This window comes from Mustelus asterias, chromosome 3, assembly GCF_964213995.1.
Source record: "Mustelus asterias chromosome 3, sMusAst1.hap1.1, whole genome shotgun sequence".
In the NCBI taxonomy this organism is placed as follows: Eukaryota; Metazoa; Chordata; class Chondrichthyes; order Carcharhiniformes; family Triakidae; genus Mustelus; species Mustelus asterias.
The window spans coordinates 2,796,284-2,822,820 of record NC_135803.1 but is presented as its reverse complement, the minus strand read 5'-3'; the positions used below and the strand labels follow the sequence as shown (position 1 = coordinate 2,822,820).

Here is a 26,537-nt window from a genome sequence, read left to right as displayed (position 1 = left end):
ATCAGTAATTATGGGTGACTTTAATCCGCATATAGATTGGGTGAGTTAAAATAGTCATGGTACAATAGAGGACCAATTTCTGGAGTGCATACGCAATGGTTTTCTGGACCAATACGTGAAGGAACCAACAAGGGAACAGTCTATCTTGGACTGAGTATTGTGCAATGAGAAAGGATTAGTTGGCAATCTAATTGTGAGAGGTCCCTTGGTGATGAGTGACCATAATATGATAGAATTCTTTATTAGCATGGATAGTGAGGTAGTTGATTCTGAGACCAGGGTCCTAAATCTCAATAAAGGTTAACTATGATGGTATGAGGCATGAGTTGGCCATGATGGACTGGGAAACGTTACTGAAATGAAAGACAATGACAGGCAGTCAACGCGAACTCCAAAAATTGTTTATTCCTATTTGGTGCAAGAGTGGAGAAGGAACTGTGGCCAAATCATGGATTACAAGTAAAATTAGAGATAGGATCAGATTCAAGGAAGAAGCATTCAAATTGGCCAGAAAAAGCAATAGGCCTGAGGATTGGGAGCAGTTTAAAATTCAGCAAAGGCGGACTCAAGGATTGATTAAAGAAGGGAAAAATAGAGTATGAAGGTAAACTAGCAGGGAACAAGGAAATTAACTGTAAAAGTTTCTATAGGTATGCAAAGAGAAAAAGATTGACAAAAATTCAAGTAGGCCCCTTACACAGTCAGGAACAGGAAAATTCATAATGGGGAACAAAGCTATGGCTGAGGAACTAAATTTGTTATTTGCGTCAGTTTTCACAAAGGAAGACATGTACCGGTAGTTATGAGAAACATAAGTTTAGTGAGGAGCTGAAGGAAATCAGCATTAGTAGAGAAATGGTTTTAGGGAAATGAATGGGATTGAAGCGGATGAATCTCCAGAGTCTGATAATGTTCATCCCAGAGTTCTTAAGGAAGTGGTGGTCATTTTCCAAAATTCTTTCCTTTAAGTTTTTTTAAGTCTATTTATTAGTGTCACAAGTAGGCTTCCATTAACTCTGCAATGAATTTACTGTGAAAATCCCCCAGTTGCCACACTCCGGTGCCTGTTCGGGTACACTGAGGGAGAGTTTAGCACAGCCAATGCACCTAACCAGGATATCATTCGGACTGTGGGAGGAAACCAAAGCACTCGGAGGAAACCCACGGCGACATGGGGAAAATGTGCAGACTCCACACAGGCAGTGACCCAAGTTGGGAATCAAACCCGGGTCCCTGGCGCTGTGAGACAGCAGCATGAACCACTGTGCCACTATTTCGCCCATTGGGCACTGGAGTGATTCCTACAGATTGGAGGGTAGCTACAGTAAGCCCACTATTCAAAAAGGGAGATAGAGAGGAAATAGGGAACGATAGACCAGTGAGTCTAGCGTCAGTAGTAGGGAAGTTGCCAGAGTCCACGTCATTTCATAACTCAGCATTTGGAAAACAGGGGCATAATCAGACTAAATCAGCATGGATTTACAAAAGGGAAATCATGCTTGACAAATCTACTGGAATACTTTGAAGATGTAACTAGTAGAGTTGACCAGGGAGAACCTGTGGATGTGGTTTATTTAGACTTTCAGAAGGCATTCGACAAGGTCTCACATAGCAGATTACTATGTAAAGTTATAGCACATGGGATTGTGGGTAGGGTCTTCAGATGGATAGAAAGCTGGTTGGCAAACAAGAAGCAAAGAATTGGAATAAATGGGTCTTTTTCTGATTGGCATGTAGTGACTGGTGGGGTTATGCAGGGATCTGTGCTAACTGTTCACATTGTCTATTAATAATTTGGAAGAGGGAACTGAATGCATTATCTCCAAATTTGTAGATGATACAAAGTTGGGTGGGAGTGTGAGCAGTGAGGAAAATGCAGAGATGCTTCAGCATGATTTGGACAGGCTGAGTATGTGGGCATATCCATGGCAGATTCAGTATAATGTGGATAAATGTGAGGTTATCCACTTTGATAGCAATTATAAAGATAGATTATTAGTTGAATGGATGTAAATTGAGAGAGGTGGATACTCAATGAGACCTTGGTGTCCTCGTGCATCAGTCACTGAAAGTAAGCATGCAGGTACAGCAGGCAATAAAGGAGGCAAATGAAATGTTGGCCTTCATAGCGAGAGGATTTGAGTATAAGGATAGGGATGTTTTACTGCAATTATATAGGGTGTTGGTGAGGTCATACCTGGAATTTTGTGTGCAATTTTGGTGTCTTTATCTGAGGAAGGATGTCCTTGCTACAGAGGAAGTACAGCGAAGGTTTACCAGGCTGATTCCTGGGATGGCAGGTCATATGAGGAGAGACGAAGTTGGTTAGGATTATATTAATTGGAGTTTAGAAGAGTGAACTCTGAGTCTACTTCTAACAGGGTTAGACAGGGAGGACTCAGAAAGAATTCTCCTAATGGTGGGGGAGTCCAGAACTGGGGGTCATAGTTTGAGGACACTCAGAGAGTGGTGAATTTGTGGAATTCACTATCACAGAAACTAGTTGAGGCCAAAACATTGAGATTTCAGGAAGAAATTGGATATAGCTTTTGGGGCTAAAGGGATCAAGGGATATGGGGAGAAGGTGGGATCAGGGTATTGAATTTGATGATCAGCCATGATCATAATGAATGGTGAAGCAGGCTCGAAGGGCCAAATAGCTGACTCCTGCTTCCATTTTCTGTGTACAATCCCGTGGAATCAAACAGAACCTGGTTCTAATGCAGCAGGGATGCAGAAAGTTCCAGGTCATAGCAAGTTGTATTATATTTTGAGCGCCAACAAAAGTCACAAAATCTGCAGCCCAATTAAAATCACAAATTATGAATTAATGGGTGAACAGATCCTCACACCATTAATTAGTTTGTAAATCAACTGATCAACATCCATCTGTTTTTTTTTTAAAGTGATGGGAATAGGAATTGAAAGGCCAACTACTTGCTTAGAAAAAGGAACTCAAACAACAGGGTTCAAGACAGATTAAGGCATTTATCAACATCAGCCTGAAGCTTTCCCTCAAACGGAAGGGCAGACCCCAAATGAAATATTCAAGGTGATCATTCTGCAATAACCTCAGTGTGAACACTGTCTTTTTCTAGAGAAAGATTTTACATCCTACATTAAAGATATGAATACTGTATTCAGGGGTATGCAGTCAAAAAGTGCAGGTACTGGCAGGTTGTGCAAGGCCGTTGAAAACGTTAACCTTGTGACTGTTTCACATTCACAACAGCATAGCATTAACTGACCAGCTACCTCCGCTTCCCACCCTACAGAATGTTTCCGCATCCATTCTGATAATGGAATGCCACAGCATTAAACGGGAAAAATTACCACCACAAATTGAAACATTGCTTCACCAAGAGATCAACTTCTCGGAAAGAAACATGTCACAGCTAAGTTTTGTTTACGATCGAAAGAAACATTTAGACAGGCACAGCGGAAGGCCATTTAAAAAGGCAGAAATCATTCCAAATGAGCTCATCCACTTCTAATCGGGTCAAGCGTACAAGAAGTCTTTGGTTCTGAGGTTGATATCTAATCTTGTTTTGTACCAAAGCACTTGTGCTTCCCGCAATGGCGCATCCAAACCTTGGGGGCCTGCTTATTCGGAACTGGAGGAAGCAAACTTAGACCCACGTTAGATCAGTAACAGAAAAACATTAAGAGCTTTTAGCCTGACACGGTCATTAAAGCTTCAATGACCAAAGGAACTGATAAAGCAACACATCTTCCTTAGAACCAGGGCTTCAGCAACAATCACTTCCAATTTATATCATATATTTAATTATTTTATGATTCAAAAACATTGTACAGCAAGTCTTGGTCCAATTGGTTAATTATAATCACCTCCAATAACTTTTAGGTGCACTCTACAAGATCCAAATGTGTTTTGGAGCCACACCCCTCACACAAACATGCTCCTGAGAATCAAGTTCTCTTACAAGAGATTTTAAAAATCCTTATTTCTAAAGTGCTTTGAGCCCTTGATCAACAAGAGCACAGACCCTCTGTTTTGAGCTTCACCCAACAGCACCTAAATGGACTACTGGGAAATACACCAGGGCAATATAGGTCAACCTGCCCTCTTTCCCAGGTAATTGAGTCACTAAATGACACACACTGCCCCCACCAGCACAATCTCCCGAGTTCTTTATTCTTTCCTGGGATGTGGGCGTAGCGGACAAGGCCGGCATTTATTGTCCATCGTTAATTGCCCTTGAACTGAGTGTCTCGCTTGGCCATTTCAGGGGATATTTAAAAATCAACCACATTGCTGTGGATCTGGGGTCACATGTGGGCCAGACCAGGTAAAGGACGGCAGATTTCCTTCCCTGAAGGACATTAGTGAACCAGATGGGTTTTTACAACATTCAATGACAGTTGTCATGGTCACCATTACTGAAACTAGCATTCAATCCCAGATTTAGAATCCCTACAGTGCAAAAAGGGGGCCATTTGGCCCATCGAGTCTGCACCAACAACAATCCCACCCAAGCTCTATCCCCTCCTGCTAATCCTCCTGACACTAATGGTTAATTTACCAAGGCCAATCATGGGTGGCACAGTGGTAAGCACTGCGCCAGGGACCCAGGTTTAATTCTCGACTTGGATCACTGTCTGTGTGGAGTCTGCACGTTCTCCCCGTGTCTGTGAATGTTTCCTCCGGGTGCTCCGGTTTCCTCCCACAGTCCAAAGATGTGCGGGTTAGGTGGATTGGTCATGCTAAATTGCCCCATAGTGTCAGGGGGACTAGCTAGGGTAGATACATGGGTTTATGGGGATAGGGACTGGGTGGGAATGTGGTCGGTGCAGACTCGATGGGCCGAATGGCCTCCTCCTGCATTGTAGGATTCTATTATGCCATGAATCAACCTAACTTGCACATCTTTGTAGTGTGGGAGGAAACCAGAGCACCCGGGGGAAACCCACACAGACAAGGGATAACGTGCAAACTCCACACAGACAGTGACCCAAGGCTGGAATTAAACCCGGGTCCCTGCGCTGTGAGGCAGCATCGCTGTGCCACCCACAGAGTTGACAGGGGTTTGGAGGTGGGAGGCCCACATTGCCACCTTTTAAGAGGCCCGTCAAATTAAGTGTCTCTCAAGCATCTAAGTGATCAGTGATGGTCTTTACTTGGGATCAAGACCCTCCCCACAGACTCCGAGCGCTGCTGGCCAATCAGAGGCCAGCAGCAATAAATTACTGGGAGCACCATTAGGGGAATGGTGATCGCGGCTGGTTATGCACCCACCAGAAGCCCAGGATCACTGAGGGACCCAGGCAACAGGTGAATGAGGGTGCCACATATGCAGGGGCTTTTGGGGGGTGGGGGGGGGTTGTTGGCAGTAGGGGCGAGGGTGGCTACCACCTGGGGCCCATTTCACAATGTCATATTCCAAATACCAATGGTGGTAGGGTTAGTCCCTTAAGCAAGTATTAATTGCCCAACTAAAGCCTCAATTGCAACAGGGCAGAAAGGTCGTTCACAGGGTTTCTGGCCATAGATGAGATACCTTTGGAGGCAGGAAGGCAACAGGGCCCATATCCACCACCTTCCTGTCCAAATAAATCCCTCCCCCCACCAAAGTTGCAGCAGGGCAGAGCATTAAGTTCTGTAAATTAGCTCTGTTCCTCTCTTCCTAGATGCTGCCAGATCTCCTGAGCAGTTACAGCATTTGCTGCTTTTTAGTAATAATACGGGTTCAGTCACTGCAGCTAGATTGACAGGTGAAGCTTGGGGAAGGGGCTAGTTTTAACCGGTTCTAAAATCAGAAATGCCGCAAGGATTGATGAGCTTTGCATTATATTCCCAGGAGGACTGGCGAGAGACAGTGGACAGATGAGGAATTTTTAACCCCCATAAATTACTTCTCTTGGCTACGACAGTTCTTTGATCAGCATTAAAGGACAGCAACACAGCCACGGTGAAGGTTTTAACTTTGTTCTCTTTAGTCTGATTGAACACTGCAATTAGGTAGAATACTCAAAACCTCACTCAGTGGGGATCAAAATAGTTTGTAGTTGATGTGGTGGAAATGCAGGGTACACAAGTGCGCCCAGGTGCTAGTTTGACAAGAGGAGGCTCACTCCATGCAGTGGTCGACTCCCCAGTTCTGGGGAAAATGTACAATAATTTGGGGGAATCACCAGTGTAGTATCTGTCACTGGCATTCCACTGGTGGGTGATTATATGGTGCCTTTACTGCCGTCTGCAAATTTCAGAGCTAGGTTTTACATCTAATGATGCTGCACAACAGTGTTATTTAAACTGATTGTAGCAGTTTCTCCAAAGCGCTCTTCAGTTTGCAGTGATGCTTGCTTTCTTCTCTCACTCAATTCTCACAGATTGCAACAACATTCACAAAATACTAAACAATCTGTGTCCCACCAAGGAGGAGTGAATCATAACTTATTTACATTTTCAGATTTTTAGGAAAAGTAACTTTGATGGTAAATTTGATCTCATGTAAAATGGAGTAAAGTTAAGGTCTGGGACTCAGACACTGAATCTCCGCAGCGCTACCTTTCAAAATGTGCTCCTGCGTCAAACAGCTGCCTGTAAATTCTTGTCATAGTTTCTTTTTTAAATTAATGTTTGCTGATTTGAAGTTCTCTTGGGGGATTGTGTTGCTAGCTCATGTTTAGGGCAGAAGCCTTCCTGAGCCACACCGATTCAGGCCATTTGGAAAAAGCTACTTTACATCTAATGCGCTGTTAAGGCAAGTTATGGGGATACATTAGATCCAATAGGAAGCTTTCCTTGCACAGTATTGCTTTTGTTCTGCATTGCTTTGAATACATAAACAGATATCATATCTGAAAAAGTTCAATGAATTTTTTAGTATCAGATTCTCACTTTGCTGTGTTATTTACATCACTTAGTTAAAATATAACAATTAGTAATTCAATAAGTGTATTAACAATTTTGAATTGTCAATAGACTACATTTGTAAACTTTGGAGATTGCAAGGTAGGATTAGGAAAATATAGAGATTCACTGCTGAACTTGAGGATTCTCCAATTGGTATTGAAAATCTGGAGGTGTTACTAATAACTTCAGCAAGTGTTCATTCTGTCATCTTTAAACATCATACATTTAGGAAAATTATCTTCCCATTGTGCATACAGCTAAATTTCTGGATAAATTTGGGCCATTACCCAAAAACCTGTAGAGATTTGACAATCCAATTCCAAAGTTTGAGTATCTGAAGAGAGTGGGAAAGGTGGGCAGATTGACAAAGGCAGCTTGGGACACTGAAAGTTTGCAGAAGTGAATGGTGCAGATTTATATCAGAAAATTCTAGTTCTGAAGGTCCGCACCCCTTGCCACCTCCCCTTAACTCCCACCTGTCAAAGAAGTTGGGTACAACGGAGAGTATCTGAGCTTGAAGTTGAGTTCCAAGGACCTGAATTTGTCAGATTGAGACTCCGATCTGTTGATAGCTAAACTCACATCCTCGGCCGATTTCACGGGTTTGAGGGATTGGCATTTCTTTGTTTTTGTCAAAGAGCAAAGGATATGGCTTAGCGACACTCTTTCAAAAGAGCAGAAATTTTGCCTAAATGAGTTCTGTATTAAATAAAAACACACTCTTTAAAATATTCTTTGCCCTCCCTGTATAGGAGACTTCCAGCTTACCTGCCTTGTCGCACTTATGACCAAACTCAGTGAATGCTGACAGTCAACCTCAAACAATTTGCAAGATTCAATCCACACTTTTGTCTCTAAGTTTGCTCAAGTCAACAAAATATTAACAGGGCAGTTTGGAAAATTAAGACATATTGTACAGCACTGATTCCTACCCACTGTTCTTCATCACTCGCCATCACAAAATAAAAAGGCACTTAAACAAAACCCTCCAAGACAATAACAGCTCCCTGAAATTGATAGCTTCCAACATAAATAGAAAGGTCAACTTCTTTCTTTGTTGCTCAATACCCAAAGGCTAGAATTTAAGAGTTTAAGATTTTTAATGTCACCCCCCATAACAATCACAACACTTCAAAACTTCAGTAAATTCCATCAGCTAATCCCAATGATTCAATAAATTAACAACATTTTGTAAAGCTGCCATCCTTAACAAAAGCCAACTTGAACTTGGGTGAAATTTTCAAGGTGTCACAAATGACAGTGCCAGCTGAAATTTAACACAGAAAAGCAGCCCCAAACAAAACAGATATTGAAATAAATCAGTTAGAAGTTTGCAAATTTAATTAATTTGATTGGATTTGGAAACTGCCCACGCTATTACACACACATATTACTCCTTAATTGTGCCTCTGCCCAGCTGTCCCTTATGCAAAGGTACATCTAACAATTTGATCAAATCATAGTGGGATCCAATTTGAACAGAATCTGTAGAAGTGGGTGTGAGCTTTGTAGAGTTTCTGATCCACTTACCTCACTGTATTGTGACTGTGCTGCATTCTCTAAGTACAGCATGTTTGCAGCAATGTTGATGAGCACTGCTGTCCCGTCTCCTGGCTCCAGGTTTGTGCTATGTTTTTGGTGGGAGTTTTACCTCAGATTGATGTGTGTGTCTGTTTTTTTTTTAAAGCAGATTCTCTTATATCCAGACCTTGCTGAACAGGTAAAGTGCAAAGGGGTGGGATCTCCACACCAGCTGCCAGCCAATCTTTTCCAAAGTTCCACCTGAAACTTTTAAACTCAACACCAATTGCATACTCCAGCAGCTAATCTACATGTCAGCCTCTCCCCTACTATTATATTCCTTACTTCCTACCTTTTCCAAACTTTCTCTTTCCGTTCATAATATGAAGTAGATCTCTAACTCAGAATATACCTGGAAACTTACCTCTCACTGAGCCTCAAGTTGGTTTTAGGATGTTTCAATGTCTTTTTATAACTTTGACGGGGCGGAGGAAGGGGGAAGGGGGGGTGGGGGGGGGGAGAGATCAATGAGGGAAAGAGTTTAGAAAATAAATAGAGAAGATCAGAGCAAGTTGCTAATTTGCAAAATCACAGCTGCCCACTTTGTAGCAGCGTGCCTTCCCGCCTCGCCTCCTGCCTCTGTACAATCGACAAGCTAATTGACACAACAACAGCACATTGACCTTTGCTCTCTATCCTACTCCAGACACTTCGTACATTTACTAAAGCTTGCTCTCAAGATGCACATTGTGAACCTTGTGAGAGCTGTAAAATAGACAGAGGCACAATTAAGGAGTAATATGCGTGTATATAGCTATCGCCACACAGCCAGGTTTAAAAAAAGAAAAGACTTGCAACAATGTGAGGTCACTTAAACCAACAATCCCCCAATTGAAACTCATCAGTATGGACAATGTGCATATTAACCCCTTCCCTGCATCAGCTTTCTCTAAAATGCTTACTATTATTCATATGTTGGGAAGGATTTCTTTATATTTTCATCGTTTGCCCTGTCAAAATACAGGGTTTCGACATACCATTAACATGATAGACAGTTCTCACCTTCAGATACTGTAAACTCCCAGAATCAGGCCCCAGCTTTGCAGCCTACATAACTACACCCTAACTGTGGTCCTCTTCCAGCTCAAACTTATTCAGCACTCGCGTGTGAATCTGGCAGCGACGCTGATTTCAAAAGCAGAAACAGGATCGAGATTGCACAGGACGCTATTATAAATAGGGCAGAGGGTCAGTGAAAAGCTGTGCTAGGTAGTTAAGAAGGATGAGGATGGATAGTGAACTTCCCTCCTGCCCCAAGCAAGGAGTAAACTCTTGAACTCGGTTATGATGTTGGGGTGCAGGTGAACAGTAAGGAATGGAGGGCAAAAGGAAGCAGGGAACAGACTGAGTTATTGCACACCTGTAGTTCACAGGTAGCTGTTGGTGTGAGCAGAGATTTCGGCTTGGCAAGTGGTACAGAGGGAAAATACAAGATAACTTCCACAAAATAAATGTGTTAACACTCCAGGCTCTTCTTGTGTCAATTAGCTTGTCGATTGTACAGAGGCAGGCGGCGAGGCGGGAAGGCATGCTGCTACAAAGTGGGCAGCTGTGATTTTGCAAATTAGCAACTTGCTCTGATCTTCTCTATTTATTTTCTAAACTCTTTCCCTCATTGAGCACCCCCCGCCCCCCTTCCTCCTCTGCCCCGTCAAAGTTATAGAAAGACATTTTGGATTTTCAAAATGACTTTCAGACAGGAAGCTGACACCACAATGAGTGAAAGATGAGTGTTCTGCATGCAGTGAGTCACTGCACAGTGGTTGCAAAATCAGAAGTACAGCAATAAAAATGGCATTTGAAAACTGCTGCTGCACCCTTTAGAAAACCATCATCGTGTCCACTTCATACAGGCTTCTGAAAAACCTCATTAAAACTGTTTTAGTAAACTGGCAGAAAGGGTTTTATGACAAACTTTCTCTTATTGAACATTCATAAATAAACACATTGTCAAATGTAAAATCTATCTAGAAATGGTGTGATTTTGGTGCTGTTTAACTACCTGATAAATACACACTGTCTGTTTTACAGCTGCTTACAACATATAAGCCACAGGAAGTGGCCAAGCAAACATCCAGAGCCACTGTCGTCCAAAATGTCCAGCAGCTGCCATGTGCTGGGGGAGATCGGCACTGGCAGGGATTGTTGCCGCGGAATGCAACTCCCAAAAACACCAAAAACCCAGCAAATTGCATACATAAACAAGAAGCCCGTGCAAAATAAAGTCCTGACAGAGGTGGTGCTGGACTATTCAAAAAGCAACCTACAAGAAAAATGCCACCAGAACTCTCGGACATCGTGCACTGATAATGCACTGAGCTGCTGCTCAGCATAATGTATGTACTAACTTGGTGGAAATGTTAAAAGATAATTAACATTGAAACGGGGTGTTCCCAACCACTGTGTGAATTTAAATAGTTCACTTCTGAAGACAGGAAGCCATCTGTAAGATTGGTTAAACCCTACTGGAAATGTGACGAAAGGGTAAAGACTAAAGTAAGTAACAGTTTCCAACTTACTCAGTCCAACAAGAAAGGGTGAAGATAAACACAGGCCCATCTTTAATGACATTCTACCCTGAGCAACAGAATCATCTCAGAGTTTCTGAAACAATTAATTAAAACGTAGCTGCAACGCAGGAAAAGTTGGCAGTTAATTTTGTACACAGCAAGATCCCAGAATCAGTTAGTCTGTGACGCGAATAGAAACCTACATTCAGTTTGATCTACCTGAAAATCAGCTGTAGACGTTAACAGAACTGAGCTGGGAGGGAGACAGTAAACAGGATGCACAGAAGGATACAAAAATAGGGATACTTGCTAGGAGCTGCTTTATGCAGACCTGTAGCTTAAAGCAGGAACCTCTGGCCTATTAGTTTATGCAATAACACAAAGATATAAAACAGGAGTAGGTCACACAGCCAGCTGAGACCACCTACACCTCTGTTCAATGCAATCATAGCTGATCATCTTCATAGAACATAGAACAGTACAGCACAGTACAGGCCCTTCAGCCCACGATGTTGTGCCGAACCTTTTCCGAAACCAAGATCAAGCTATCCCACTCCCTATCATCCTGGTGTGCTCCATGTGCCTATCCAATAACCGCTTGAAAGTTCCTAAAGTGTCCGACTCCACTATCATAGCAGGCAGTCCATTCCACACTCCAACCACTCTCTGAGTAAAGAACCTACCTCGGACATCCCTCCTATATCTTCCACCACGAACCTTATAGTTATGCCCCCTAGTAACAGCTACATCCACCCGAGGAAATAGTCTTTGAACGTCCACTCTATCAATCCCCCTCATCATCTTATAAACCTCTACTAAGTCGCCTTTCAACCTCTTCCGCTCTAAAGAGAAAAGCCCTAGCTCCCTCAACCTTTCCTCATAAGACCTACCCTCCAAACCAGGCAGCATCCTGGTAAATCTCCTTTGCACTCTTTCCAGCGCTTCCGCATCCTTCTTATAGCGAGGTGACCAGAACTGCACACAATATTCCAAATGTGGTCTCACCAAGGTCCTGTACAGTTGCAGCATAACCCCACGGCTCTTAAACTCAAACCCCCTGTTAATAAACGCTAACACACTATAGGCCTTCTTCATGGCTCTATCCACTTGAGTGGCAACCTTCAGAGGCCTGTGGATATGAACCCCAAGATCTCTCTGTTCCTCCACATTCCTCAGACCCTGTAATCCGCATTCAAATTTGTCCTCCCAAAATGAATCATCTCGCACTTATCAGGGTTAAACTCCATCTGCCATTTTTCGGCCCAGCTCTGCATCCTATCTATGTCCCTTTGCAGCCTACAACAGCCCTCCACCTCATTCATTACTCCACCAATCTTGATGTCATCCGCAAATTTACTGATCCACCCTTCAGCCCCCTCCTCCAAGTCATTGATAAAAATCACAAATAGCAGAGGACCCAGCACTGATCCTTGTAGTACACCGCTGGTAACTGGTCTCCAGTCAGAAAATTTTCCATCCACCACCACCCTCTGTCTTCTATGAGATAGCCAATCGGCCAAATTTCCCTCTATCCCACACCTCCTTACTTTCTTCATGAGCCGACCATGGGGGACCTTATCAAACGCCTTACTAAAATCCATATATATGACATCAACTGCTCGACCTTCATCGACACACTTAGTTACCTCCTCAAAAAATTCCAACTTCCTGCACACTCCCCATATCCCTGATACCCTGACATTTCAAAAATCTTGTCTCTCTCAGTCTTAGATATACACAACAATGATAATCCACAATCATCCAATGTTCACTCTTTTGAGTGAAGAGATTTCTCCTCATCTCATTTCAAAATGATGTCCTTTTATCCTGAAAATGTGATGTGGAGATGTCGACATTGGACTGGGGTGGGCACAGTAAGAAGTCTCACAACACCACGTTAAAGTCCAACAGGTTTATTTGGTATCATGAGCTTTCGGAGATGAAGGAGCAGCCCTGAGAATGTGGTCTTGCTTTCTAGATTCCCAAGTCAGAGGAAACAACTTTTCAGTTTCTACCCTGTCAAATCCCTTCAGAATCTCTTGTTTCAATTAGATCGCCTCTGATTCTGCTGAATTCCAGGCAGTACAGGCCCAATTTACTATACCTCTCATCACAAAACAACCTTATCATCCCATCTATATACTCAACTTGCACTGTACCCCCTCCAAGGCAGGTATGTCATTCCTTAGACATGGAAACCAAAATCTTCCAAGTGTGCAACAATAGTAATATGACTATTTTCCTCTGATAGACTGAATGCACAAGTACCTTGCATTTACTAGTGTTTGCCTGGACAATGATCAGGAATGGTTGTGCAATATCTGCAAAGCCCACTACGGAAGCAGGGTTCCTATGACCTGTATAGCTTCAGTTTCACACTGGGCCAAATTTCATCGACTGAGCCAATGGGAAATCTTGTGCAAGATTCTTCCCAATTAAAGGAGTTTAATTGAAGATAATGGAAGGTTAAATCACCCCACCCTAGCCCAAGGGGAGTGAAGTCAGCACTCCGAGTATTCTGCATTTGATCAGCCAACTCAGCAGAGACAAAAAATCAAAGCCAGCACCGTGTACTTTACCTGGCCCTCTGTGTGATATATCAGCCCCAAGGTCAGGGTCCTGGGCTCACATTCAACTAGTAAGGGACATCAGATTAGTATCATCTAACCCAGTGAGAGACAGTGTACAGGATTCTGACCCAGTGAGAGACAGTGTACAGGATTCTGACCCAGTGAGGGACAGTGTACAGGATTCTAACCCAGTGAGGGACTGTGCACAGGATTCTAACCCAGTGAGGGACAGTGTACAGGATTCTAACCCGGTGAGGGACAGTGTACAGGATTCTGACGCAGTGAGGGGCAGTGCACAGGATTCTGACCCAGTGAGGGGCAGTGCACAGGATTCTGACCCAGTGAGGGGCAGTGTACAGGATTCTGACCCAGTGAGGGGCAGTGTACAGGATTCTTACCCAGTGAGTGGCAGTGTACAGGATTCGGACCGAGTGAAGGGCTGTGTACAGGATTCTTACCGAGCTAACCCAGTGAGGGGCAGTGCACAGGATGCTAACCCAGTGACGCACAGTGTACAGGAGTCTGACCGAGTGAGCGACAGTGTACAAGAATCTGACCCAGTGAGGGGCATTGTACAGGACTCTGACCCAGTGAGGGGCAGTGTACAGGATTTTGACCCAGTGAGGGGCTGCATCCAGGATTCTTACCCAGCTATCCCAGTGACGCACCGTATACAGGATTGTGACCCAGTGAGGGGCAGTGTGCAGGATTCTGACCTAGTGAGGTATAATGTACATGATTCTGACCCAGCTAACCCAGTGATGAGCATGTACGTGTTTCTGAACCAGTGAGAGGCAGTGTACAGGATTCTAGCCCAGCCAACCCAGTGAGAGGCAGTGTACAGGATTCTCACCCAGTGAGAGACAGTGTACAGGATTCTTACCCAGTGAGGGGCAGTGTACAGGATTCTTACCCAGTGAGAGGCAGTGTACAGGATTCTGACCCAGTGAGGGGCAGTGTACAGGATTCTGACCCAGTGAGAGACAGTGTACAGGATTCTTACCCAGTGAGGCGCAGTGTACAGGATTCTTACCCAGTGAGGCGCAGTGTACAGGATTCTTACCCAGTGAGGCGCAGTGTACAGGATTCTCACCCAGTGAGAGACAGTGTACAGGATTCTTACCCAGTGAGGCGCAGTGTACAGGATTCTTACCCAGTGAGGCGCAGTGTACAGGATTCTGACCCAGTGACGGGCAGTGTACAGGATTCTGACCCAGCTAACCCAATGAGGGGCATGTTTGGGTTTCTGAACCAGGGAGGGGCAGTGTACAGGATTCTGACCCAGTGAGGGGCAGTGTACAGGATTCGGACCCAGTGAGGGGCAGTGTACAGGATTCTTACCCAGTGAGGGACAGTGTACAGGATTCTGACCCAGTGAGTGACAGTGCACAGGATTCTGACCCAGTGAGGGGCAGTGTACAGGATTCTTACCCAGTGAGGGGCAGTGTACAGGATTCTGACCCAGTGAGGGGCAGTGTACAGGATTCTGACCCAGTGAGGGGCAGTGTACAGGATTCTGACCCAGTGAGGGGCAGTGTACAGGATTCTTACCCAGTGAGGGGCAGTGTACAGGATTCTTACCCAGTGAGGGGCAGTGTACAGGATTCTCACCCAGTGAGGGACAGTGTACAGGATTCTTACCCAGTGACGCACAGTGTACAGGATTCTGACCCAGTGAGGGACAGTGTACAGGATTCTGACCCAGTGAGGGGCAGTGTACAGGATTCTGACCCAGTGACGCACAGTGTACAGGATTCTCACCCAGTGAGGGGCAGTGTACAGGATTCTGACCCAGTGAGGGGCAGTGTACAGGATTCTGACCCAGTGACGCACAGTGTACAGGATTCTGACCCAGTGAGGCGCAGTGTACAGGATTCTAACCCAGTGAGGGGCAGTGCACAGGATTCTGACCCAGTGAGGGGCAGTGTACAGGATTCTGACCCAGTGAGGCACAGTGTACAGATTCTGACCCAGTGACGCACAGTGCACAGGATTCTGACCCAGTGAGGGACAGTGTACAGGATTCTGACCCAGTGAGGGACAGTGTACAGGATTCTGACCCAGTGAGGGACAGTGTACAGGATTCTGACCCAGTGACGCACAGTGTACAGGATTCTGACCCAGTGACGCACAGTGTACAGGATTCTGACCCAGTGAGGGGCAGTGTACAGGATTCTTACCCAGTGAGGGACAGTGTACAGGATTCTGACCCAGTGGCGCACAGTGTACAGGATTCTGACCCAGTGGCGCACAGTGTACAGGATTCTGACCCAGTGAGGGACAGTGTACAGGATTCTGACCCAGTGAGGGGCAGTGTACAGGATTCTGACCCAGTGAGGGGCAGTGTACAGGATTCTGACCCAGTGAGGGCCAGTGTACAGGATTCTGACCCAGTGAGGGCCAGTGTACAGGATTCTGACCCAGTGAGGGCCAGTGTACAGGATTCTGACCCAGTGAGGGCCAGTGTACAGGATTCTGACCCAGTGAGGCGCAGTGTACAGGATTCTGACCCAGTGAGGGCCAGTGTACAGGATTCTGACCCAGTGAGGGCCAGTGTACAGGATTCTGACCCAGTGAGGGCCAGTGTACAGGATTCTGACCCAGTGAGGGCCAGTGTACAGGATTCTGACCCAGTGAGGGGCAGTGTACAGGATTCTGACCCAGTGAGGGCCAGTGTACAGGATTCTGACCCAGTGAGGGGCAGTGCACAGGATTCTGACCCAGTGAGGGACAGTGTACAGGATTCTGACCCAGTGAGGGGCAGTGTACAGGATTCTGACCCAGTGAGGGCCAGTGTACAGGATTCTGACCCAGTGAGGGGCAGTGTACAGGATTCTGACCCAGTGACGCACAGTGCACAGGATTCGGACCCAGTGAGAGACAGTGTACAGGATTCTGACCCAGCTATTCCAGTGACGCACAGTGTCCAGGATTCTGATCCAGTGAGGGGTAGTGTACAGGATTCTTACCAGCTAACCCAGTGAGGGACGGTGTACAAGATTCTAACCCAGTGAGGGACAGTGTACAGGATTCTGACCCAGTGAGGGGCAGTGTACAGGATTCTAACCCAGTGAGGGACGGTGTACAGGATTCTGACCCAGTGAGGGACAGTGTACAGGATTCTGACCCAGTGAGGGACAGTGTACAGGATTCTGACCCAGTGAGGGACGGTGTACAGGATTCTGACCCAGTGAGGGACAGTGTACAGGATTCTGACCCAGTGAGGGACAGTGTACAGGATTCTGACCCAGTGAGGGACGGTGTACAGGATTCTAACCCAGTGAGGGGCAGTGTACAGGATTCTGACCCAGTGAGGGACAGTGTACAGGATTCTGACCCAGTGAGGGACGGTGTACAGGATTCTAACCCAGTGAGGGGCAGTGTACAGGATTCTAACCCAGTGAGGGACAGTGTACAGGATTCTGACCCAGTGAGGCGCAGTGTACAGGATTCTAACCCAGTGAGGGACAGTGTACAGGATTCTGACCCAGTGACGGGTCGTGTACAGGATTCCTATCCAGTGAGGGGCAGCGTAGAAGACTCTGACCCAGTGAGGGGCAGTGTACAGGATTCTGACCCAGTGAGGGGCAGTGTACAGGATTCTGACCCAGTGAGGGGCAGTGTACAGGATTCTGACCCAGTGAGGCGCAGTGTACAGGATTCTGACCCAGTGAGGGGCAGTGTACAGGATTCTGACCCAGTGAGGGGCAGTGTACAGGATTCTGACCCAGTGAGGGGCAGTGTACAGGATTCTGACCCAGTGAGGCGCAGTGTACAGGATTCTGACCCAGTGACGCACAGTGTACAGGATTCTGACCCAGTGAGGGGCAGTGTACAGGATTCTGACCCAGTGAGGGGCAGTGTACAGGATTCTAACCCAGTGAGAGACAGTGTACAGGATTCTGACCCAGTGACGCACAGTGTACAGGATTCTCACCCAGTGAGGGGCAGTGTACAGGATTCTGACCCAGTGAGGGGCAGTGTACAGGATTCTGACCCAGTGACGCACAGTGTACAGGATTCTCACCCAGTGAGGGGCAGTGTACAGGATTCTGACCCAGTGAGGGGCAGTGTACAGGATTCTGACCCAGTGAGGGGCAGTGTACAGGATTCTGACCCAGTGAGGGGCAGTGTACAGGATTCTGACCCAGTGAGGCGCAGTGTACAGGATTCTGACCCAGTGAGGGGCAGTGTACAGGATTCTGACCCAGCTATCCGAGTGAGAGGCAGTGCACCAGGTTCTAGGCAGGATGAAGTGTTGCAATATCCAGCGTTCCTGTGTCTTCAACCCCCATGACCATTTGTGCATTTATTATTTGTGCTCTTTAGATGAATGTTATGAAATCTTAATGAGTGACTGACGGGATCTTTTGTCCAAAGCGGTAAGTTGGGTGAAGTATGTACTTAAATCATGACACATATCTGTACGGTCTGATTTCAAAGTTCTCAGTAATGAAGTTTTTTACAGAGCTGCTCCTGAACCCTGCAGCAAGCATTGACTCCATTATGCTCAGCTGAGAGAATAAAATCCGGCCAGTTACTGCCACCTATTTCGGATGTCCTACACTGGAGGCCCTGCGCTACACTGCAGACATCCAAAAACTTTCCCAACAAGGGGCGTGACTCAGGTGTTCCCCGACACAGATAATGACAGATTTACTGCTGTAATCAATCGGTCAAAACACTCCCTTCCTTTTAATATTGTTCATGGAAGCTGAAACTGACCTATTCACCACAATCTGTGGTCCAGTACAAACTGAGCAGCTACAGAACAAATATTCACTGTTCTCCATAGAATAGCAAAGGTTCAGAGAGGCAGTGCTGGGTAGACTAATGGGACTGAAGGTGGACAAGTCCCCGGGTCCGGATGGAATGCATCCCAGGGTATTGAAAGAAATGTCAGAGGTAATAGTGGATGCGTTAGTGATTATTTATCAAAACTCGTTGCATTCTGGGGTAGTGCCGGTTGATTGGAAAACGGCTAATGTTACGCCGCTGTTTAAAAAAGGAAGGAGACAAAAGGCGGGTAACTATAGGCCGGTCAGCTTAACGTCTGTAGTAGGGAAAATGCTGGAATCCATTATTAAAGAGGAGATAGCAGGGCATCTGGATAGAAATGGTTCGATCAATCAGACGCAGCATGGATTCATGAGGGGAAAGTCGTGCTTGATGAACATGTTGGATTTTTATGAAGATGTGACTAGGGCGGTTGATGGAGGAGAACCGGTGGATGCGGTGTTTTTGGATTTCCAAAAGGCGTTTGATAAGGTGCCCCATAAAAGGCTGCTGAAGAAGATTAGGGCACACGGAGTTGGGGGTAGTGTGTTAAAGTGGATTGGGGACTGGCTATCCGACAGGAAGCAAAGAGTCGGAATAAATGGGTGTTTTTCCGGTTGGAGGAAGGTAACTAGTGGCGTGCCGCAGGGATCGGTACTCGGGCCGCAACTATTTACCATTTATATAGATGATCTGGAGGAGGGGACGGAGTGTAGGGTAACGAAGTTTGCAGACGACACAAAGATAAGTGGAAAAGTGAATCAAGTGGAGGACGGAGAAGATCTGCAGAGAGATTTGGACAGGCTGAGTGAGTGGGCGAGGATATGGCAAATGGAGTATAACGTTGATAAATGCGAGGTTATACACTTTGGAGGAAATAATAACAAATGGGATTACTATCTCAATGGAAACAAATTAAAACATGCTACCGTGCAAAGGGACCTGGGGGTCCTTGTGCATGAGACGCAAAAGCCCAGTCTGCAGGTACAACAGGTGATCAAGAAGGCAAATGGGATGTTGGCCTATATCGCGAGGGGGATAGAATATAAAAGCAGGGATGTCTTGATGCACCTGTACAGGGCATTGGTGAGGCCGCAGCTGGAATACTGTGTGCAGTATTGGTCCCCTTATATGAGGAAGGATATATTGGCATTGGAGGGAGTGCAGAGAAGGTTCACCAGGTTGATACCGGAGATGAGGGGTTTGGATTATGAGGAGAGGCTGAGGAGATTGGGTTTGTACTCGTTGGAGTTTAGAAGGATGAGGGGGGATCTTATGGAGACTTATAAGATAATGCGGGGGCTGGATAGGGTGGAGGCGGAGAGATTCTTTCCACTTAGTAAGGAAGTTAAAACTAGAGGACACAGCCTCAAAATAAAGGGGGGTCGGTTTAAGACAGAGTTGAGGAGGAACTTCTTCTCCCAGAGGGTGGTGAATCTCTGGAATTCTCTGCCCACTGAGGTGGTGGAGGCTACCTTGCTGAATATGTTTAAAGCGCGGATGGATGGATTCCTGATCGGTAAGGGAATTAAGGGTTATGGGGATCAGGCGGGTAAGTGGTACTGATCCACGTCAGATCAGCCATGATCTTATTGAATGGCGGGGCAGGCTCGAGGGGCTAGATGGCCTACTCCTGCTCCTATTTCTTATGTTCTTATGTTCAGGGGAGATTGCTCAAAACCATTAATGATTTCAATCGAGTAAATAAGGAGAAACGGTTTCCAATGGGAGAAGAGTCAGTAACCAGGGGACACAGATGTATTGCAATTGACAAAAGATCAAGAGTGAGTGGGTTAGGAACCAGAATGTTTTATGCTGCAAGTTATGATGATCTGAAACTCATTGTCAGCAGTGGTGGTAGGAACAGACTCAACAGTAACTTTACAAAGAGAACTGGATAGATACATAAACAAAAGAAAATCCAAGGCTAGGGAATGAGTGGGACTAATTGGATAACTCTTTCAAAGAGCTAGTACACAAGTATAATGGGCTGAATAGCATCCTTCTATGATGCATAAGCCAGGATTTACATATCAAAACTCTGAGCGAAAAGAGTCTGTGGCAGAGTCTTCCTGATTGAGTGAAGTTGTGATGTGGAGATGCCGGCATTGGACTGGGGTGAACACAGTAAGAAGTCTCACACCACCAGGTTAAAGTCCAACAGGCTTATTTGGTAGCAAATACCATAAGCTTTTGGAGCGCTGCTCCTTCGTCAGATGGGGTGGCAATGTGCTCTCAAACAGTGCACAGAGACACAAAATCAAGTTACAGAATACTCATTAGAATGCGAATCCCTACAGCCAACCAGGTACAGACAATGTGGGTGGGTGGAAGTTAGCCAGGGAATGAATGGTTACACCTTGCAGAGGTTTTTCATGGAACAGGAAAACATGAAATGTACATCCAGCTTCAACATGTAGCGGCCGGGGCGCGGGGAGGCCGGGGCGCGGGGAGGCCGGGGCGCGGGGAGGCCGGGGCCTCCCAGGATGAAGCCACCCAGATGGACCTATTAAGAGAAGAGTCTCAATACAGGAACTCTGTGGCTCAGTCGTAGTGCTCTCACCTGAGTCAATCAATTGGAACATCAACTTCCACTTTATAGTCTCGAGCCCGATAATCCAGGCTAACACTCCAACACTCCCTCAGGACTGAGGGAGTGCCGCACTGTTGAAGGGTTAGTATTGAGGGAGCGTTGTACTGTCAGAGTTACTGGACTGAGGGAGTGCCACACTGTTGAAGGGTTAGTATTGAGGGAGCGTTGTACTGTCAGAGTTACTGGACTGAGGGAGTGCCACACTGTTGAAGGGTTAGTATTGAGGGAGCGTTGTGCTGTCAGAGTTACTGGACTGAGGGAGTGCTGCACTGTTACTTCATTGGCTGTGGATTGCTTTGTGGTTGTGAAAGGTGCTACAGAAATGTCTTTTTTTTTTCCCTTTCTACAGCAATTTATAAATTGGTATTACACTTTTACGATGCAAGGAAGCCTAACATGAGCAGAAAACCAGACAGTCTATCAAAGGCTCATGGAGTTGGTGTTAATAGATGAGCATAGATAGAGAATTGGTTAGTAGAAATCACCCAGTCCAGTACCCCAGTCCAACGCCGGCATCTCCACATCTTAGTAGAAATGAAGCAGAGGGTAGGGAGTTGAGTAGGTTATACATTTTGATCAATAGGAAATCAGATTATTTTTTAAAAGGAGTGAAATCTGAACATGTTGGGCACATGTTGGGGTTCAGAGAGACTTGGACGTACTTGCACAAGGAACACAAAGTTAGCACACAGGAACAGAAAGCAATTAGGAAGACAAATGGTACATTGGCTATTATTGCAAGGTGATTGGAGTGTTAAAACAGCACAGGTATCTGATGAGCCCTCAGCTGTGCACAGTCTTAGTCTCCAACTTTAAGGATATACTTGTGCTGAATGTGGTGCAGTGATGGTTAGACTGGTACTTGGAGTTAGAGGGTAGTCATATGATGAGATGCTGAGTAAAGTGGGTCTTTATTGTCTGGAGTTTGGAAGAGTGAAAAGTGATCTCATTGAAAGATACAAGAATCTGAAGGGGTTGGCAGGGTAGACACATGAGGTTGTTCCCTCTGGCTGGGGAATTATGGAAGCATCGTCTCGGCATAAAGGGCCATCATTTAGGACTGAAATGAGGAGAGACATTTCTTCAAAGGTTGTGAATCTCTGGAATTCTTTACCCCAGAGCGTTGTGGTTGTTTAGTCGTTTAGTATATTCAAGGATGAGGTGATAGATTTTTGATCTCTCAGGGAATTGAGGAATATGGGGAGGGATGGGAAAGTGGAGTTAAGGCTGATGATCTTAACTCATCAGCAGTTAAAATGAGTTAACTGCTGATGAGTTAAGCAGTTCGAGCAGGGACACCTTCACCCCAAATTGCAGCAGTTCAAGAAACCCTTCCACAGCCTCTTAATGACACACACGGGTGGGTCTAGCCAGCACATAAATGAACAAATTTGTTTGCAACTTTGCATTGAAGTGAAAATGACAGGGAACTAATCATTGCAGCCGAGCTGTACACTGTTTTTGCACTTGTGATGGCCCACATGCTTAACCCCTTGCTGCAGCTCTGTGATCACTGGGGTCTCAAGCATTAAATGGGATGGGAGATTCAGAGAACTGGGAGCAGGTCAGGGAGAGATGGTGTGTATTATGGAGGTATTCAAGAGATTAACTCTGAAAGGGAGTTTCACAGTCATCACAGTGCAGTCGAGTTACCAGTAAATGTTCTCTCAGGGGAGACAGTGGCACAGTGATATCATCACTGGACTAGCAATCCATAGACCCAAGGTAATGCTCTGGGTACTTGGGTTCGAATAGCACCATGACGGATGGTAAAATTTGGATTCAATAAAACATCTGGAATTAAATGTCTACTGATGACCATGAAACCATTGTCAATTATGGTAAAAACCCATTTGGTTCATCACTAATGTCCTTTAGGGACGCAGAGGTGGCCATAGACAGAAGCTTTAGGAATACAGTTACTCCGAGGGATGAAAACAGATGGGTGACGGTGAGAGGGGCTGGGAGGGAGCAGTCTGTGCAGGGATCCCCGGTGGTCGTTCCCCTTAGCAACAAGTATTCCGCTTTGGATACGGTTGAGGGGGATGACATACCAGTGGTGAGCCGCAGTGAGAGGATCTCCAGCACTGTGTCCGTCTCTGTGGCTCGGGAGGGTAAGGGGCAGAGCGGGAGGGCAATAGTTATTGGGGACTCATTAGTTAGAGGGATAGATAGGAGGTTCTGTGGCAGCAAAAGAGACTCACGGATGGTATGTTGCCTACCGGATGCCAAGGTCCGTGACGTCTCAGACCGTGTTTTCCGGATTCTGAAGGGGGAGGGGAAACAGTCACAAGTCGTGGTACACATTGGTACCAATGAAATAGGTAAGAGAAGGGATGGGGATTTAAAGCAGGAATATCTGGAGCTGGGCTGGAAGCTGAGAGCCAAGACAAAACATGTGGTCATCTCTGGTACGTTGCCGGTGCCACGTGACAGCGAGTTGAGGAACAGGGAGAGAGTGCAGTTAAACATGTGGTTGCAGGGATGGTGTAGGAGGGAGGGTTTCAGATACTTGGATAATTGGAACACATTCTGGGGAAGGTGGGATCTGTACAAACAGGACGGGGTGCACCTGAACCAGAGGGGCACCAATATCCTAGGAGGGAAATTTGTTACGGCTCTTCAGGGGGGTTTAAACTAATTTGTCAGGGGAGTGGGAAAAGGAGTTGTAGTCCAGAAGTCAGTGAGGGTGGTGAGGTATTGGGGAAGGTATCAGGGTCAAGGGTGGGTACCGGTAGACAGGAAGGTGGGTTGAAGTGTGTCTACTTCAATGCAAGGAGCATCCGGAACAAGGTAGATGAACTTGGGGCGTGGATTGGTACTTGGGACTACGATGTTGTGGCCATTACGGAGACGTGGGTAGAACAAGGACAGGAATGGTTGTTGGACGTTCCGGGGTATAGATGTTTCATTAAGTGTAGGGAAGCTGGTAAAAGAGTTGGAGGAGTGGCATTGTTAATCAAGGATAGTTTAACGGCTGCAGAAAGGCACTTCGAGGGGGATCTGCACACTGAGGTAATATGGGCTGAGGTTAGAAATAGGAAAGGAGCGGTCACGTTGTTAGGAGTTTACTATAGGCCCCCAAATAGTAATAGAGATGTGGAGGAAGAAATTGCTAAGCAGATTATGGATATGTGTGGGGGTCACAGAGTAGTTGTCATGGGGGACTTTAACTTTCCAAATATTGATTGGAGCCTTTGTAGGTCAAATAGTTCGGATGGGGCAGTTTTTGTGCAGTGTGTGCAGGAGGGTTTCCTGACACAATATGTGGATAGGCCGACAAGAGGTGAGGCCACATTGGATTTGGTACTGGGAAATGAACCGGGCCAAGTGTTAGATTTGGTTGTGGGAGAGCACTTTGGAGATAGTGACCACAATTCGGTGTCTTTTGTTATTGCAATGGAGAGGGATAGGGCCGTACGGCAGGGCAAGGTTTACAATTGGGGGAGAGGTAATTATGATGCGATTAGGCAAGAATTAGGGGGCATAAGTTGGGAACAGAAACTGTCAGGGAAAGGAACTAATGAAAAGTGGAACTTTTTCAAGGAACAAATACTGGATGTCCTTGATAGGTATGTCCCTGTCAGGCAGGGAGGAAATGGCCGAGTGAGGGAACCATGGTTCACGAAAGAGGTGGAATGTCTTGTGAAAAGGAAGAGGGAAGCTTATGTAGGCATGAGGAAACAAGGTTCAGATGGCTCGATTGAGGGTTACAAGTTAGCAAGGAATGAGCTGAAAAAGGGGCTTAGGAGAGCTAGGGGGAGAAACGAGAAGTCCTTGGCGGGTCGGATCAAGGAAAACCCCAAGGCTTTTTACTCTTATGTGAGGAATAAAAGAATGACCAGGGTGAGGTTAGGGCCGGTCAAGGACAGTAGTGGGAACTTGTGTATGGAGTCAGTAGAGATAGGCGAGGTGATGAATGAATACTTTTCTTCAGTGTTCACCAAGGAGAGGGGCCATGTTTTTGAGGAAGAGAAGGTGTTACAGGCTAATAGCTGGAGGAAATAGATGTTCGGAGGGAGGATGTCCTGGCAGTTTTGAATAAACTGAAGGTCGATAAGTCCCCTGGGCCTGATGAAATGTGTCCTAGGATTCTTTGGGAGGCAAGGGATGAGATTGCAGAGCCTTTGGCTTTGATCTTTGGGTCCTCGCTGTCCACGGGGATGGTGCCAGAGGACTGGAGAATGGCGAATGTTGTTCCTCTGTTTAAGAAAGGGAATAGAAATGACCCTGGTAATTATAGACCGGTTAGTCTTACTTCGGTGGTTGGTAAATTGATGGAAAAGGTCCTTAGAGATGGGATTTACGACCATTTAGAAAGATGCGGATTAATCCAGGATAGTCAGCATGGATTCGTGAAGGGCAAGTCGTGCCTCACAAATTTGATAGAATTTTTTGAGGAGGTAACTAAGTGTGCTGATGAAGGTAGGGCAGTTGATGTCATATACATGGATTTTAGTAAGGCGTTTGATAAGGTCCCCCATGGTCGGCTTATGATGAAAGTGAGGAGGTGTGGGATAGAGGGAAAGTTGGCCGATTGGATAGGTAACTGGCTGTCTGATCGAAGACAGAGGGTGGTGGTGGATGGAAAATTTTCGGATTGGAGGCAGGTTGCTAGCGGAGTGCCACAGAGATCAGTGCTTGGTCCTCTGCTCTTTGTGATTTTTATTAATGACTTAGAGGAGGGGGCTGAAGGGTGGATCAGTAAATTTGCTGATGACACCAAGATTGGTGGAGTAGTGGATGAGGTGGAGGGCTGTTGTAGGCTGCAAAGAGACATAGATAGGATGCAAAGCTGGGCTGAAAAATGGCAAATGGAGTTTAACCCTGATAAATGTGAGGTGATTCATTTTGGTAGGACTAATTTAAATGTGGATTACAAGGTCAAAGATAGGGTTCTGAAGACTGTGGAGGAACAGAGAGATCTTGGGGTCTATATCCACAGATCTCTAAAGGTTGCCACTCAAGTGGATAGAGCTGTGAAGAAGGCCTATAGTGTGTTAGCTTTTATTAACAGGGGGTTGGAGTTTAAGAGCCGTGGGGTTATGCTGCAACTGTACAGGACCTTGGTGAGACCACATTTGGAATATTGTGTGCAGTTCTGGTCACCTCACTATAAGAAGGATGTGGAAGCGCTGGAAAGAGTGCAGAGGAGATTTACCAGGATGCTGTCTGGTTTGGAGGGTAGGTCTTATGAGGAAAGGTTGAGGGAGCTAGGGCTGTTCTCTCTGGAGCGGAGGAGGCTGAGGGGAGACTTAATAGAGGTTTATAAAATGATGAAGGGGATAGATAGAGTGAACGTTCAAAGACTATTTCCTCGGGTGGATGGAGCTATTACAAGGGGGCATAACTATAGGGTTCATGATGGGAGATATAGGAAGGATATCAGAGGTAGGTTCTTTACGCAGAGAGTGGTTGAGGTGTGGAATGGACTGCCTGCAGTGATAGTGGAGTCAGACACTTTAAGAACATTTAAGCGGTTATTGGATAGGCACATGGAGCACACCAGGATGATAGGGAGTGGGATAGCTTGATCTTGGTTTCAGATAAAGCTCGGCACAACATCGTGGGCCGAAGGGCCTGTTCTGTGCTGTACTGTTCTATAAATCTGTCATTCTTACCTGGTCTGG

At 45.9% G+C, this 26,537-nt stretch overlaps 1 protein-coding gene across 2 annotated transcripts in view; it reads right to left on the bottom strand.

Annotated features, from left to right (window-relative positions):
- tp63 (tumor protein p63) overlaps positions 1 to 8,566 on the bottom strand; it is a 108,558-nt gene extending 99,992 nt beyond the window's left edge. The window contains exon 1 of one of the 2 annotated variants that reach the window (XM_078204295.1): positions 8,408 to 8,566. In XM_078204295.1, coding sequence (XP_078060421.1) covers positions 8,408 to 8,449 — 42 coding nt within the window. In that variant the 5' untranslated portion in view covers positions 8,450 to 8,566. The remainder of the gene's footprint in view (positions 1 to 8,407) is intronic. The other variant, XM_078204293.1, reaches the window with a different exon arrangement.
- Positions 8,567 to 26,537: the final 17,971 nt, after the last annotated feature.